The sequence below is a fragment of the Miscanthus floridulus genome, chromosome 6 (genome assembly GCF_019320115.1).
Source record: "Miscanthus floridulus cultivar M001 chromosome 6, ASM1932011v1, whole genome shotgun sequence".
In the NCBI taxonomy this organism is placed as follows: domain Eukaryota; kingdom Viridiplantae; phylum Streptophyta; class Magnoliopsida; order Poales; family Poaceae; genus Miscanthus; species Miscanthus floridulus.
This window is the reverse complement of record NC_089585.1, coordinates 23,532,870-23,550,143: the sequence shown is the minus strand read 5'-3', so window position 1 is coordinate 23,550,143 and position 17,274 is coordinate 23,532,870. Positions and strand designations below refer to the sequence as shown.

Here is a 17,274-nt window from a genome sequence, read left to right as displayed (position 1 = left end):
AGAGGGAAAGACGTCACAACCGTCACCAGGTACGACTCAAAGTAGTGACGCAACTTCCTCTTAGTGATAAGGACTGACGTACAGGAGTTTCTAGATTTGGGGGTAGCGAGTCTTAGAATCAGACAAGACTTCGCTAATGAAGTACACTGGACGTTGTACATTAAGGGCGTGTCTCTCTTCTTCCCACTCTACCACTAGGGCAGGCGCTAACCACTTGCGTGGTGGCCATAATGTAGAGAAGGAGTGGTTCCCCGTCAGTTGGGGGGACTAGGATCAGGGCCTTCGTTAGGAGCTGCTTGACCTTATCAAGTGCCTCCTAGGCCCCTGACCGTCCATTCGAAAATGGTCGGCTTTTCTTAGAAGCTGATAGAGGGGGAGACCTTGTTCGACGAGGTGCAAGATAAAGTAGTTGAGTGTGGCAAGGCACCCTACAACTCGCTGTACCCCCTTTATGTTCTGAATTGGGCCTAGCGTCATGATGGCCAAGATCTTCTCCGAGTTGGCTTCGATGCCGTGCTCGAAGATAATAAAATCCAGCAGCATACCCCTTGGGACCCCAAAAACACATTTCTCGAGGATGAGTTTGATGCTGTTTGCTCGGAGTTTCACGAAGGTCTGCTCTAGGTCGGCTATGAGCTTGTTAGCCCATTTGGATTTGACCATGATGTTGACCATGTAGGCCTCAACAGTTTGCCTGATGAGGTCCCCAAAACACTTGAGCATACAACGCTAATATGTAGCCCACGTATTTTAGAGATCGAACGGCATTGTGACCTAGTATACGCTCTAGGTTAGACTTTTTCATCGCGATTTGATGGTACCTGGCGTACGCATCAAGGAAGCAAAGGGTTTTGCACCCTGAGGTTGAGTCGACTACTTGGTCTATGCGCGGCAAAAGAAATAGATCCTTTGGACATGTCTTATTGAGACCCATGTAGTCAACACACATTCTTCATTTCTCACTCTTTTCTTACAAGAATGGGATTGGCTAACCACTTAGGGTGATACACCTCCTTGATGAATCCAGCCGCCAAAAGCTTCGCAATTTCCTCACCGATGGCCCTGTGTTTCTCCTCGTCGAAGCTACGTAGACACTATTTCACCGGCTTGGAGCCTGGCCTAATCTTTAAGGCATGCTTGGCGACTTCTCTCAGAATGCCTGGCATGTCCAAGCGTCTCCACGTAAAGATGTCTCTATTAGCGTGGAGGAAGTCAATGAGCATGCTTTCCTATTTGGAGGAAAGCGTGGTGCCGATACACACCACTTTGCCCTCAGAGCTATTAGGGTCTATGAGGATCTCCTTGGCACCCTCCATGGGCTCAAAAGACCTAGCCAACCGCTTGGGGTCAGATGCTTCTTCGACGATCTCCTTCCTATTAGCCACGAGCTCTTTGGAGGTGATAATCGCCATGGCATGTTCATAGCACTCGACCTCGCACTCATAGGCATGCTAGAAGGAGGTGCCGACGGTGATGACCCCACATGGACCCAGAATCTTCAACTTTAGATAGGTGTAGTTGGGGATGGCCATGAACTTTGCGTAGAATGGACATCCTAGGATGGCGTGGTAGGTCCCATGGAACCCAACCACCTCAAAGGTAAGGGTCTCGATCATGTCATTGCTTGGATTCCCTAAGGTGATAGGTAGATTGATGTACCTGAGTGGCACGGCCTACTTTCTAGGCATGATGTCGTGGATAGGTGCCCTAGATACATGATCGGTCGATGCCCATGGCATCGAGCGTCTCAACATACATGATGTTGAGGCCACTGCCTCCATCCATCAGTACCTTGGTGAGCCACTTCGTATCAATGATTAGGTTGACCACGAGCGGGTATCTTCCCGGTTGTGGGACACTTTCCTAGTGGTTGGTTTGATCAAAGGTGATGGTGGACTTCGACCATCAGAGAAAGGAAGGTGTAGCTAGCTCGGCCGTATAGACCTCGCGGCACGCAAGCTTCTAGCGACGCCTAGAGTCATAGGCCACCGACCCTCCGAAGATCATGAGGCAGTCATCCGACATCGGAAAGCCACTGTCCTTCCCCTCAGCATTGTCTACCACTAGCTTGGGCTCCTTCCTATGCTCCCCCTTATTGGAGCCACCAGATAGGAATCGCTTCATAAGGGTGCAGTCTTTGTATAGGTGCTTGATGGTGAAGTCATGGTTCGGGCATGGCCATTCGAGCAGCTTTGTGAAGTGGTCTAGGGTACCCTCAGCAGGCATCCGACCCCCATGCGGTTGGCAGTAGCCATGAGTGAGCCCTCGCATCGCTGCTTGCTCTTCTTCTTGTTGGGCGGTTGAAGGCGCCTTCACTAGCGTCCTTGTCCCGCTTCGTCTTGCCCTTGGGGCGGTTGAAAATTGCTCCGACCGCCTCCTCACCCAAGGCGTGGCTGGTGGCAATGTTGAGGACCTCCTTGGTGGTTTGTGGGCCCTTGCATCCTAGCTTCTGAACCAAGGACTCATAGGTGGTCCCGGACTAGGAAGGCTCCTATAACATCAGCGTCAGCGACGTCAGGCAGCTCGTTGCACTATCGGGAGAAGCACAGGATGTACTCATGAAGAGTTTCCTCGCACTTCTGTCAATAGTTTTTGAGATTCCATGGGTCCCCAAGACACGCGTAGGTGCCCTAGAAGTTTCCCACAAAAATCTCCTTTAGGTCCACCCAACTTTGAATTCGGTTGGGCGGAAAGTGCTCCAGCCATGTTTGCGCTGAATAGGCCTAGAACAATGGGAGGTTGCGAATAATGAAACTATCACTATTTGCTCCATCAGCTTGGCAAGCGAGTCGGTAATCCTCGAGCCATAGCTCAGGGTTTGTTTCCCCAAAGTATTTTAGGATATTGGTCGGTGGTCGGTACTACGGTGGGAAGGCGATGTTGAGGATGTGTCGGCCGAAGGCCTAAGGTCCCGGTAGATTAGGGATCGGGCTCTACTCCTCACCGCTATTGTAGCGTTCACTACGACAAGGAAGATAGCCATGGCTGGCTTCCTCCCTCTCACCACTTCGTCCATGCCTATGGGCATCTAGGGTGTTACGTGCGTCATGGTGGAGGCCGAGATGCTCATGCACCAGGGCCACGGTGCGCCCCCTACTGGCGCATGGCAGCTGGTGGATAGACACGTCCCTGACATGTTGTCCTGAGGGCACGCGCTGACTAGCATCGAGCTCGTGTCATCGAGACAGCGAGCTCTCCGCCTGCTGCAATGCCACACGCTCAAGCAGCGTATAGATCTCACGATGGGCCCGATGATCCTCGATTGTCATGGGCTCCAGAAGCCCTTAGAGCAAGGCAGTGATGTCCATGATGATCCTCTGATTCATGTCATGGGCCAGGGCGCACACACACCCACAATCTCCACAGTGCTCGATCTCTTGCTCTCTGTGTGCGCTCCATTTCCCACCATTTCTACGTGCTCCTGCTCTAGCTGGAGTTGCGCATCCTAGAGTTCCCTATGCCATGCCCTTAGCTGCTCCACCTATAGGCGAGGTGGGGCCCCTACATCTCACTTGACCTCATCGTCAAGGTCGTTTGGTAGGGTAGCCCCTCCCTCATGGATGCTTTCAATGTGTCCCTCAGGGGTACATACCATAAAACATTCTTGCGAGGGGTGATGGCTCCCCCTGCTGGAGTCAGTTAGAGGGGGACTCTGAATCTCCCATGAGAAGGTCGCAGAAAGATTCCACGACGTATTCAGTCATCCCCACAAACTCATCGTTCGTAGGGGATGGGTGCATGCGCTGTGCCATGAGGTGGCCCATGGTCCTTGCGGCGTTGTGCAGACAGAACGAGAATGATGTCGAGGTGCATTCTGGGGAGAGTGGTTCCCCTCCAGCAAGCTGCATCATGACATTAACGAATGAGAATGTGAGGTAGCATAGGTCCTCTTGGGATGGTCGGGGTCCCAGCAAGGCGTCGAGTTGGCGCTCTAGCCTCCCAAGAACAAAGCCGAGGAGCTGGTCGCTCCTGGGGGCACGGGCCTTCGACACGTGCAGCTGTAGCTCCTTAAACGCGTTGATGATCACGTCAAGGCTGCTAGAGTGGAGAGGTTGGACAGGTGGTAGAAGCCTTCACCAACTCTCCCTCCGTCATGATGATAAAGTCTAGATTCCCAAAGCGCATGTGCGCGCCTAGGACCTAGCTAACGTCATGGCTAGCCATCTAAGGCCTGATGTGGACGTCGAGATGCGTAAAAAGCCCCTACCTAGCGCACCAACTATCGGTGTTTTGGATCATCGGCTAGTAAATTTGTATCTGCGCGTCTGACCCAAATGGTATGCTCGGAGGACACAAGGATTTATATTCATTCGAGCAGAATGTCCCTACATCTAGTGTGTTGCTGCTCGTGTTACCAACACTAGTTTATAGTAGGGGTTACAAATGGGTGAGAGAGGAAAAGGTCCTATGTCTTTGGTGAAAGGATTGAAGAGTGCTAAGAGTTTGTTCAGCTATGTGTTCATTGTCGTGTGCTTGTTCACCCCTTCTTGAGGCGTCCTTTTCCCCTTTTATAGGTGAAGAGGAAGATGCAGGTTATAGAGAGGAAGAAGGAGAAAAGCGAGGGTGACGGGGATGGCTCCACGTTAGGCTCCTATTCACCACTTGTGTCATGCCCCAATGTCATCAGCTGGTCATGGCAAACCGACGTACCTGTCAGCAGTCGTACGGGGAGTAGGCAGCATAGCGACCACGCACCCGTCACTGTAGGCGATGTGAACCCCTGGGTGTGGCCTAATGTGGTGATGGATCACATCGAGATGAGTTTGCTTCCTTTTCGGTGTCAGAAGTTTGACCCCAGGGTCGTACCCTTAGACCCGTAGTGGTTGGAGGCGGTATGGCGTCGGGCGAGATGGAGCCCATGTGTTAGTGTTTCGGACCGGTGGGCCCTCAACCAAATAGTAAATTTATACTGCGTGTTCCCAATCCTGGATGGTGATGCAAAGAGACACAAGGTTTATACTTGTTTGGGTCATGAACACCCTACGTCCAGTTTGAGAGATCGATCTTGTATTCCTTGCACCAAAGTGCTCGTAGTAGGGGGTTACAAGCAGGGCGAGAGAGGGAGCTAATCCCAAGTCTCTACATGGGGCGGCGCGGATTGCTTGAGATGCTGATCTCAGGCCACGGGAAAGTTCGAGCGTTCGTCTGTGCGTTTATGCGTGAGTTCATTGTGTGGGCATAGACCTCCTCGTCCCCCTAGAAACGGTTTAGGTCCCTCCCTTTTATAGTTGAAGGGGGGACTAGGGTGATACATTCGCTAGCTACATGGCATCGTGCAGACGGAGGCGGCATGTCCGAGCCCTGTAGCCTATTACTGTGGCGGCGTGGGTGACAGAGTGGTCCCATCCTTGAAGTACTGGTGCGACACGCCGGTCACATCCGATCCTGTGCGTCGTGGGAGCTCCAATGTTATCCTGAAGTGGGCATGGTGATCGACGTGCTGGTCATTATGTGTTGACTGCGCGAGAAGCCGTGGCTCAGTTGGCACCGAGTCTGAGCCATCGTGGGGGTCTCGGCAGACGTGAATCCTGAGGTTGTTGAGACCCTGATGTAGATTGCCAAGGCTAGGAGAGAACAGTTGGTCTCGTATGCTGATTCCGAGGCTATGGTGACCCGGACTAGACTCCCCATGCCGCGTTGTCTCCGGGGCGGGGGTTACGTGGCACAGTGTAGTGCAGGCGCTAATCGTGGGCACAGCACCAGAACACAGTGGTCGGTAACCCCAGCCGCGCCCTGTCCTAGTCGGTATGGCGTTATTCGACTCCTTGTCCCGTCGGCCACTCCATGGTGTCGAGCCATCATCCGGCTGAGATTGCGGGAGCGGTTGATGCATTAATGGGATGTGACGCTGTCGAGGAGCCCGGTCGAGGCAGAAGCGATGGATTATTGCCGAGCCGGCTTCGAGCGAGACGGAGAATCGACATCTCGTCCGAGGCTTTACGCGCGGGGCCTCGGGCGAGACGGAACATTGGTTCCCCGTTGAGGCCCCCTGTGCAAGGCCTCGCGCGAGGCGGAGGTTTGGTGGGCCGTCGAGACCTCCCGCGTGAGGCCGGGAGCGAGGCGGAGAGCCGGTGGGCTCGGACGAGGCCGGGGTTTAACCGATGGTTTACCTTTCGGCTTTGACTTTGATAGGGCTTAAGTGATTCACTCGGTAAATGTTCGGGGGTACCCCTGTTTTATGGTACCCGACACCATGCCACAGGGGTCGGACGAGGCGGAGCCCGTGCCCTCAGGGTCGGGCGAGACAGGGCTCGTGCCCGAGGGGTCGGGCGAGATGGAGACCGTCGCCTTAGGGTCGGGCGAGACAGAAACTGTCCCTTCGGGGTTGGTCGAGATGGAGACCGTCCTTTCAGGGTTTGTCGAGGCTGAAATACGTCTTTGATTATCTAGGCGAGTCGTCGTCCGTGGTCCTCAAATCCCTACTTTGGGTACCCCTAATACCGATACCCGACACCACTCTACTGATTATGATTGCACACATCTCGATGTGGTGTTGAACGGTGAGGATAGTGTGTGCCTAACATCTACACACCAAAAAACTTTTTTGTCTCCTACTCGAGAGTCGCGCCCTCTTCGTCCCCTCACCGAGGGCCACACCATCACTGCCCCCATGCCGAGGGTCACGCTATCGTCGTCCTAGACGCTTGCCGACCTGCAGCGTTTCCACAGTTGCCCACCTCCTGCACGTCTACCGCCCGTGAAGAGCTCGAGCTCAGCACTCCAGACACAGCTATTGTCTCTCGTGCTTCTCCAATCTCTAATGCTCTAACTTCAGATCTTGTGTGTAAAATGCAATTTGTGCAAGAGCTAGCAAACTGTGATTGTATCCAAAGCAGCAAAATCATGCAAATTGTATAGATTGCCATTGTGTTGTAAAGTGTCTTGGAATTAAATCAAAAGTAATGCTGATTGTTGCAAGTTCATAGATGCACAAAGGTGTTCTGTTGTTCTCTAGCTTGTTTCACTTAAATTTGGCTTATGCTGATGCTTATGTTTATTTCTTGTGAGAGAAAAACAATATTCATTTGCTGAAAAATACTGCTAAAGTAAGGTTGTAGAACAGAGCCCCGTTCACTTCGCTGAAAAAAACAAGCTGAAACATTATCCCGGCTAATTTGTTGTTAGAGAAAAATACTATTCCATCTGAAAAGACAAGTCAAAAAATATAGATTATAAGACAAGTGAACAGGGCCAAAACAATCTATATTTGAGGAGGCAAAAGGCATTCATACAAATTTGCAAAAAGACATTTAGATTGCACCAAATGTCCAACTAGTGAGGCTATGTTTAGTTTCTAAAAAGTTTTCCAAAAAATGCTACAATAATTATCATATCGAATCTTACGATACGTGCATGGAGCATTAAATATAGACGAAAAAAAAATTGCACAGTTTGGTTGGAAATCGCGAGACGAACGTTTTGAGCCTAATTAGTCCATGATTGAACACTAATTACCAAATAAAAACGAAAATGCTACAGTAGCCAAATTTTCTAAATTTCGCGAACTAAACGCAGCCTGAAACTCAGCAAGAACATCATATCTGATTGCTCCTGCAAAATAAAAGGTTCAGAAAAAACAATGTATGGTTCAGAGAAACAGCGTGCTACTTTAAAATATTATCGTAATAATTAAGAGAATGTATTGATGGCCATGTATGGTTCGTATTTATGGTCATGTATCGTTCAGACGCTTTTCTTCTATTTGTACAGGTCTATCTACTCCTACAAGGCTACCCAACCGGCCAACCCAACCCAACCCGGCAACCCCACCCCACATCACCGAAAAAAAAAGAGCACATTTGCTCCCCTACGCCATGTCTTCCCAGCAGCAGCAGAAGAGGGTCGCTGAGCAGGACGGCGAGCACGCCAACGGCGCCAAGAGGTCCAGGGCGCTGGCCATAACCAACGGCGAGGTGAAGCAGGAGCAGCGCGCGCAGGGAGGAGAAGAGGCAGGCCAAGGTGGGCAGGGAGAGGGAGCTCTGGTGGCGGTGGTGCAAGCCATGGAGGAGCCGCAGATCAACATCCGGATGGCCGTGTCGCATTTCCACTGCCATACCTGCGTCCTGCCCCTCAAACCCCCTACCTTCGAGGTCAGTTACTCCTACTGATAAACGGTATTGAGACAAAGATTTAGCGGGGGAAATTCTGCCTGGGTCTTTTTTCAGACGGGGAGGGTGTTCTGCTAGAAAATATTGAAGAGCATGGAAAGAGGGAAGAGGGGAAGACGGTTTTCTAGGAGGAAATCAAGAACTTTCCTTTGGCATTCAGAAGAAAAAAACTTTCTTTGGATCGGGTGTTTTGTGCTATGATGAAATCTTGAATCCTTTTTGGACGGAAAGAATTCTATGCAGAGAAATGTTGATATCATGCGATTAATTTGATTCTTGAAACTCTTGCCTTTGTTTTGGGTTGTAGTGCGAGGCCGGCCACGTCGTGTGCCGCGGCTGTCGCGGCAGCCACGTCCAGGCCTGCGCCGGCGCCGGCACCTACGTCCCCTGTGCCAAGCTGGACGGGATCGTGCGCGACGCCAAGGTGGCGTGCGCCTACGAGGCGTACGGCTGCACGAGCTGGGTCGTCTACCACGAGTCGTCGGACCACCACCGCTCCTGCCGGTTCGCGCCCTGCTTCTGCCCGGCCCCTGGCTGCGGGCACTTCACCTCGCCGGCGAGGCTGGCCGAGCACTTCTTCAGCCACCACGCCTGGCCCGTCACCGAGGTCGACTACGCGAAGCCGTGCAAGCTCGCCGTCCCGGGCCCCGAGGAGAAGCTGGTCCTGGTGGGCAAGGCGGACGGGTCCGTGTTCCTGGTGTCCCCGTGCGCCTTCGGCGCGGCCACGGCCGTGTCGCTGGTGTGCGTGAGGGCGTGCGGCGACGCGGCCGCGGGGGCACCCCACTACACCTGTAACCTCTGGGCGGAGGTCGCGGGCAACGCCCTGCTGCTCACGTCCGTGGTGGCCAGCAGCGACCTGGCCGGCGGCTTCCCGGCGACCGACAAGATCATGTTCCTGCCGCTGCCGCCGCTGCTGTACGGCGAGTCCGGCGAGCCGCCTGCCCTCATGGCCCGCATCGACAAAGTCGGCGCGTCCACTATCAGGTCGAGGTCCCCGTCCGCCACTCCGCCGTCGAGCCTGCCCAGGAGGATGCTGCAGTAATGAGGATCGGAAACTAGGCACTAATTAGTTAGCTTGGTTAGCAGTAATACTCTACTCCTACTTCAATATTGGAGTCTTAGTAGTAGCTGAATGTGGTGGTTATGGCTTGTTCGGGAGGTCGTAAACGATCGTGGATTATTTATCGTTTGGTTTGGTTTGATTTGGTGCGAGAGAAAAACACTATTCCTAGCTTAGAAATTTACGATGGTTTAGAAGCAAACAGCGAACAGGCAGTACTACTAGTTCTCTGCATTTTACCTGGTGTCTAATTGCAGTTTGGTAGTACTTCAATGCAAGTAGCTCTACTTATTTATGCAACCTATAATTCCTCCAAGATTCGTGCTCCTGTGAAATTGGTTCGTGCGTTCTGTTCTTTACGGGCCTTCTGTTCTTGACGCCCCTGACATCAAGTGAACAGATTGCGATATCAGACAATATCAGACAAAATTCAAAAGGGTAATGGCAATATCAGACAATTCATCTTGTAATCTTTGTGCAAATAGATTGGGATCATCTGTGCAAGGACAGTGGCGCTGGAGACAGGTTGTAAATTGTGGTCTTGCTGGCAGTGTCGGTCTTTTCAATGGCTCAAGGATTAATGGGTGTCTTGGATCATGTGACTAAAATTTAGGAGATATTATATAAGGGTGTCGTATGAGGTGTTTAGATATTGATAAAAAATAAATTATAGAATTTATCAGTACTCTACGAGACGAATTTATTAAGCCTAATTAATCTAGCATTAACACATGTTTACTATAGTACCACATTGTCAAATCATGTACTAATTATGCTTAAAAGATTCGTTTCACAAATTAAGTCACAAACTATACAATTAGTTTTATAATTAATTTATATTTAATACTCTATGCATATATCAAATATCCGATGAGTAACCAAACACCTATCTTCACCTTTTCTCGTTCGGATTCGTGTTCCCCTGGCCCTGGCTGTTGATCGTCAGATGTATGGCCGACCACGTCACTGCCTCAGTGATGCCTTGCCTTAGAGATGTACTCCTCACTTCAGAAAAAAAAAAGTTTGATCAAATTTATAATAAATAATATTAATATTTATGTCTCTAAATAAATTTATTATAAAAATATATTCTATAATTAATTTAATGTACTAATTTTGTATTATAAATGTTTGTATTTTTTATATAATTTTAGTCAAAATTTAAATTGATGGGTTCGTCGAGAAGCAAGAATTGTATTTGAGAGAATTCCTTATTTGACACTGAAGAAATGACCCGTTCCTTTCTTGGCCCTCAAAAAATTTGCATTCCCTATTTGACACCGAGTTCAACTTTCGTTCCTTCCGTAACACTCCGTCGCGTTTTCCATCCGGCCACCGTTAACTGCGCTGTGAAAAGATGATTTTGCCCCTATGGGCCCCACCACCCTTCTCCCTCCTCTCCTCCAAGCCGCCGTGTCCTCCCCAGTCCGCGGCCGCGCCACCTGAGAAGGCCGCCGGCCGTCCCCGCCACCCATGGGCCCACCGAGCCCATCCACGGGCAGCCGTCGACGCTCGTTGGATCCGCCGCCGGGGTGCATCCTCCACCGTCGAGCCGAATCCGGCTTCCCCACCAACAGATCCAGCCGCTGCCGTGCCCGTGCCCGCCCTCGATTTGCCGCCGGCGAGCTCGCCAGATCCGTGGGTGGATTCGCGCGCCCCGAGGCCGAATCCGCGCGCCCCGAGGTCAGATCCGCGAGCCCCGAGGCCAGATCTCGCCGAACTCCACCGTCATCATCGCGGCCACCTGCTCCACCGCGCCACCGTCGTCGCCGCTTCTAGTCCACCGCCGGTCGCCCGAGGCCGGATCCACGCGCCCCGAGGCCGGATCCGTGAGCCCCGAGGCTGGATCCGCGTGCCCCGAGGCCGGATCTCGCCGGACTCCACCGCCGTCGTCGCGGCCGCCTGCTCCACCACGCCACCGTCGTCGCCGCTCTAGTCTACCGCCGGTCGCCATCGAGGAGAGGGAGGAGCGCAGAAGGGAGGGGCGCCACCGCGCCTAGGGAAGGGAGGGGCGCCGCCGCGCCTAGGGAAGGGAGGAGCGCCGCTGCGCCATGGGAAGGGAGGACCACCGCCGTGCTCGGGATGGAGAGGGGCTCGGAATGGAGAGTTGGAGGGAGGGAGGGAGAGAGAGAGTGGAGAGAGGGAGAGAGTGGAGGGCGCCATCGGGAGGGACGGGCGTGTCTGCGCGACTGCGGGGAGACGGAGGGAGCGAGGCGACTGCCTGGAGGAGGAGAGGAGAAGGGTGGTGGGGCCCACAGGGGCAAAATCGCCTTTTCACAGCGCAGTTAACGGTGGCCGGATGGAAAACGCGACGGAGTGTCACGGAAGGAACGAAAGTTGAACTCGGTGTCAAATAGGGAACGAAAATTTTTTGAGGGCCAAGAAAGGAACGGGTCATTTCTTCAGTGTCAAATAAGGAATTCTCTCATTGTATTTTTGGTAGACGGAGTGAGTACTAAGCACGAGGCTACGCGTAGCCTGTTGTCTCGTGCCGAGTTCAGACTTCTTACGCAGCCATGTCTCTTTGGTTTGAATTTTTTACCTCTGTCTACAAAATAATACAATTGGTGAAACTAATTTATGATCAACTTTATAATAAATAGTATTAATCTCTAAATAGTTTTATTATAAAAATATATTCTATAACTAAATTAATGATACTTATTTTATATCATGAATGCTAGTACTTTCTTTTATATAAATTTAGTTAAATTTAAAACCGTTTGACTTCTCGAAAAACAAGAATCACATTCTTTTAAGAACGGAGGAAATACCATCCTACAAAGTGATGCCTTAATCATGTTCCCCTGGCCTTAATCATGAGATGTATGGCTGGCCAGCGTCACTGCATCAGTGATGCCTTGCCTTTGAGATGCACTGTAGGCTCGCCCTGGGCATTCGGTTAACCAAAACCGATCGGTTCGGTTCCTCGGTTCTTTACAAAATTCAGTTAGCATAAAAATGGAACTGATCGGTTAGCTAGGAAACTTGGAACCGAGGAAATTCGGTCTCGGTTAGTTCGGTTCGGTTTCGGTTAGAACCGAACTAACCGAGCCATACATTACATCAGCGAAACAGAAGGGAAGAAAAGGAGAAAAATGAAAAAAACGGTGGCAGTCACCCCTTCGTCCAGATCCGGCCTCCAGGGCAGTGGGCACGCATCGGCCTCAGCCTCAACCTCCAGAGCAGACACCGGCGACCGGGGAGGACCGGGACAGGGGAGGCAGTGGATCCGCTATCGTGAAGCGCACCGGGCCTAGATCCACTATCGTGGGGGCACCATAGATCTGGTCGCCCTCCACTGGATCCAGCCATGGGACGGTGGTGGAGGTGCTTCGGGGTGTGGGTGGGGCCACCCGCCGTGCCTCCGCCGTTGAAGGAGGGGCCGCGCACCCTGCGTCGTGCCATCGCTGGAGGAGGTGCCAGTGCCCACCGCATCGCGCTGTCGCCAGAGGAGGGGCCACGCCCCCCGCGTCGCGCAGCTGCCGAAAGGGGACGCGCCCCAGGCTCTAGAAAGGGAGAGGGAGAGAAAGAGAGGGAGAAGGAGAGGGAGGCCTAGAGTGGAGAGGAAGAGGGAGGACGAAGCGGAGAGAGGCACGCTTGGTCTCGGTCTTGCCTCTCGGGAAGGGAGAGGCAGCTTGGTGGGAGAGGGAGGCGTGCGGTGAGACAGAGAGAGTGAGGGAGGAGCCAAGAAACCCTAAAGGTTCTGTATTTATACTTGAATACGTTATCGGGCCTCGCCTGGGCCTATTTGGGCCTTGGGACATAAATCGAGGGGAGCATTTTAAGTCGGTTCTTCGGTTTTGTTTGGTTAACCGAGGTCTGAAATCGAGTTACCCGACATTATTTCGGTTCCTGAGAACTGGGAACCGAAATTTTCAGTTTCGGTTAATTTGGTTTCGATTCCTGGTTATTTCGGTTCGGTTCTCGGTTATTTTTGCCCAGGGTGACTGTAGGCCATGGCTTGTTGTCTCTTTGGTTTGAAATTACCATCCTAAAGTGTGAAACCAACCAGAAATCAAAATGTCACACATATCAACCATAGTTCGATGACTCCAGGCTTCAGCTTTGCCCATGAATGGTAGCAGCCCAACATAGTGCTGGCTATTGAAAAAGACAAACAATATCACAGCAATATAGCACAGATAGGTCTACAAAGAAAAACAATATACATGGGCAGTTGTTCAGTGGATTAAGAGCACACATTCAGCCTGTTCGTTTGTTGATTTTAGCCAGGGCTTATCAGCCAGCTAACAGTGTTTTCCTCTCACAACAAACCAGCATCAGCTGAGCTTATCAGCCTAGAAACCAACCAGCGAACAGGCTCATTAGCTGAACGCTGAAAACAAAAGACAAAGGGACTATAGTTACTATCCATCCAGAAAAAAGCACAAGGAGTTTAGTGTCTCGCAAATTTAGTTGAACAGTCAAGGAGAACTATTCATGGCTGTGATGGGTAAGGAACTTCTGCTACCACAGCCATAGTAGCTACTCAAGACTGCATATTTAGTCCTCCAAATTCGATTTTTTTTATTTTTAACACTTTTTGTAAACTAATTTTAAATCTAACACAGTTTTTTTCTTCCAAAACTAAAACTTTTGGCCGCGCCTATTGCCATGGCGCGGCGAAACTGCCTGTGTCGTGCCATGCATGGTGGCGCAACGGGAGGATGATCCTAGCGACAACCAGGGCTGCTGACTGATGATGTGGCAGGGTCTACCGCGCCACCGATCATGGCGCAGCAAGTGATGCGCCATGTCCCACGACGCGGTAGGACCTAGACATAGACAGAAGATCGGCTACTATCGGTGATGATCGGCAGTGACGCGACCATGGACCCTGGCTTTGCGTCGCAGCTGAATGGCACCTGCAGCTCCGACCCCAATGCCTTTGCCTTCCTCGACCCCTCGCCGGTAGGCTCCGAGCAGGTGCTCTAGTCTGACATGAGGTCGCGCTAGCCCGGTCGACTACTACGCGTCCAACCAGGGTGCCTTCTTCGACGATTTTGTGGTAGCGATGATCAAGCTCGGGAAGATCAGGGTCAAGACACCGGCCACCGGCGGCGAGATACGCCGGTACTACTGGTTTCTGAACTAGTTGCTAGTTAATCTCGCCGGCAGTGCTGCCGCGATGCATTGAAACTAATATGAAGCAAATAAATAAAGTCCTTGTGCAAGTTGACAAGCTGTCACATAATATTTTTATTGGTTCGACATAAGTTCGACATAACATAACCAACTGAGTCTGCAAGTTTCAGACGACAATATTCGTTCGACCTAACAAACTAAGACCTAGGAGTGTAAGGATCCCTCGGACACCTCTGTCTCTTTTGATTTGTTGGCAACACATTAGGAGTGTAGCCAACGTCGGTGTGGTCGTGTTGCCGGTGCGTACTGGCTCGTACCCTACAAGTATATGATATGCACAATTACTTATAATCTTTATGATCGTTAGTTCATGGAGCCTACATATTTAAAGAAACTACCTTTGTTACTACTTGTGAGGCTCCTTGGGTACCAAGCGGGGCACCACCTAGATGAGACAAGCCGATTTCATCCTACGGCCAATCAGTCCCATTGGTGGTGCTGTCTGCGGAAGCCTGGGGTCGGCGTCATCGTCATCGTCGTCCTCGTTTGCAGGGTCCTTCCCAGCGCTATGATGTGGTGGTGTACGCACTGCGGAAGTGGCACCTATCACCGGCTGAGAAGAGCCGACTGGTGTCCTCAAAGAGCCAGAGACATGCCACCTGACCACGTCTGGGACTGCCGGTTTCACCCAAGGAGTGTCCATGTAGCTCAGCTTCTGATCTAGCTTCCTGCAGCTCCGCTCCACCTTCTGCATAAATAGAGGTTAAAGTTAGTGTATTTCCCAAATGCATATACACTAAAGAAACATTTTTAGAACGGACAAGTTTATGGTTACCTCTACAAAAGCCTCGAGAACGCCTAGGCCCCTGTCCTCTAGACTCGTGAAGCTAGAACGCTGCTTTGTTGGACATCCTTGACAATTGTGTCGCCTGGGTACAAAAATACTGGTTGGATAGTTTTAGTACACATACTTAATACCAAATGGATAACAAATTATACCATTCGAGTATCTTACCACGTATCTTTGAAGTGAGGACTCTCTGTAGTTGTGTGTCGTCCCTAGTGGAAACGTCGTACACATCTTCGATCACATCTTCCTCTAAGTCCTCATCAATCGTCTCCTCAGTGTACGGGGGCTTGATATGTGTCCTCATAGACCTATGAAGCCACCATAGGTACTCGTCGAAGGTGTGCTGGTCGTGTGGGGGACCCGCATGGACCGGTTGCCGTTCCTTGTTCTGCCACAAGTGGATGTACGCGTTGTGTGTCACGTGCCAATCCTTGATCTTATACCTCTTCCTATGGTCATACCTGCAACAAAATGATGTTAGTTGTACCACACACACCTCTTAATTGTAGCTTTGTTATTAATCGATAACGCACCCATGTAATTCTTGGTTGGTGGAGTAAAGCGGTGGTGGGTAGCCTTGTCATTCTTCCAAACTGCCATGCAAACCCTGATGGGCAAGTGAATCTCGACCACGTGGAAGAAAATAAGAGGGACGTTGCAGCGATACTCGTCTGACTCATCCCTAGTGATAGGACTGAGATAGTACTCGAGCTCTGGAGCATCCCAAGGACACCAATGCACCTGAACATTTTGCAATTGAGTTAGGTTGTGATATAGTGTACATCAAAGAACACATGTATGATAGTAAAGAGAGTGTAACCTGGTGCTGTGTCAGGACGTCGAGACCGTCCGTGTACTCCCTGTACTTGCGTCTCGCATCCCTCTAACTAACTCAACTTCTGTCCAGATATACAGAGCTGTAGGGAGTGTATCCTGCCCGTTCCAATGCTACATTGAACATGATAATGAATTAGCCATTAATAATTTAATCATATGTAACTGCCTCGAAGAATATAGTTGGGGTCTCACAAACCGATGAACGGCGAAATAGTTCTTGACAGATTAATCTAAGCAAAACCCTAAAAACCTAATGACGGTGGCGGCATATGATTATAAAGGTCTTAGGGTCGTCGCCTACCCTAGACACGCCCCCTAATGGGCCCAAACACGATACACGGTCCAACGGACCAAATGACGATGTCGCAGCACCCTAGCAGATTCTGGATGCTAACTTGTTTCGACGATCCCATTGATTCTGATGGTATTTTTACGTGAGACCACTTGGATTGGATTTCTTATCAAATTAGCTTTCCAACCATATGTGGATCGTCGAAAATGGAGTCCGGATGCGTCCTGGGTGACCAGTTTAAGGCAGACTGGTCCTAGGAGGCCGAGGCAGACTCGAAATCATGTTGGACCGGGCCTTCGGTTACTGTTGAACGTCCTTGCTGGTCATCAATGCCTCCACCTCTTCCTCTAAGTCCCTCATGACCCTCTCCAATGTTCCTAAGCAAGATAACATCATTAGATAGTAGTCTATTCTCAAAAGTATAAAAATGATCGCTTAAGAACGAGCTCACCTCTAAATTGAGTTGACACATTCGAGCCCAGGTCATTGGACCTTGCATGACAGTTGGAGGATCAACGGGTACATCCGAAGGAGTGATGTCCTCATCATCCTCCCCCTCTTGAAACTGAGTCATCCTCGACTCAAGCTCATCTTCTTCTCCCAAATAAGGCTTCAAATCTGTAATGTTAATGGTAGGACTAACCCCGAACTCGGGTGGCAACTCAAGTTTGTAGGCATTATCATTTATTTTCTTAATTATCTTATAAGGACTAGCTGCTCTTGGCATTAATTTAGACTTATGTAGCTTAGAAAATCTATCTTTTCTTAAATGTAACCAAACCAAATCACCTGGTTCAAGTTTAATTTCTTTTCTACCTATACTACCAGTAATTCTATACTTTTCATTCATTCTTTCAATATTTACTTTAGTTGTTTTGTGCAACTTACGAATGAAATCAGCACGCTCTCTAGCATCACTATATGTTCTTTCAGTGGTAGGTAAAGACAAAAGATCAATATGAGCGTGAGGGTTAAAACCATACACTACATGAAAAGGACTTACCTTGGTGGTGGAATGTTACGCCCTGTTATATGCAAA

At 50.5% G+C, this 17,274-nt stretch overlaps 2 protein-coding genes across 2 annotated transcripts; both read left to right on the top strand.

Moving 5' to 3' along the window:
* The first annotated feature begins 7,752 nt into the window (after positions 1-7,752).
* Positions 7,753-9,333, top strand: LOC136457861 (E3 ubiquitin-protein ligase SINA-like 3). Its single transcript, XM_066457865.1, has 2 exons — positions 7,753-8,090; positions 8,416-9,333. The coding sequence occupies exons 1-2, from the start codon at positions 7,815-7,817 to the stop codon at positions 9,148-9,150; spliced, it is 1,011 nt and encodes a 336-aa protein (XP_066313962.1). The 5' UTR covers positions 7,753-7,814; the 3' UTR covers positions 9,151-9,333.
* Positions 9,334-10,525: 1,192 nt separating this feature from the next.
* On the top strand, positions 10,526-11,104 carry LOC136460357 (uncharacterized). Its single transcript, XM_066460089.1, has one exon. The coding sequence runs from the start codon at positions 10,526-10,528 to the stop codon at positions 11,102-11,104; it is 579 nt and encodes a 192-aa protein (XP_066316186.1).
* The last annotated feature ends 6,170 nt before the right edge of the window (positions 11,105-17,274 follow it).

Bases quoted from the DNA above. Each gene is read 5' to 3' on its own strand.
- LOC136457861 (XM_066457865.1), top strand. From the start codon at position 7,815: ATGTCTTCCCAGCAGCAGCAGAAGAGGGTCGCTGAGCAGGACGGCGAG. The intron at 8,091-8,415 runs GTCAGTTACTCC...TTTGGGTTGTAG, and splicing joins TCAAACCCCCTACCTTCGAG to TGCGAGGCCGGCCACGTCGT.
- LOC136460357 (XM_066460089.1), top strand. From the start codon at position 10,526: ATGATTTTGCCCCTATGGGCCCCACCACCCTTCTCCCTCCTCTCCTCC.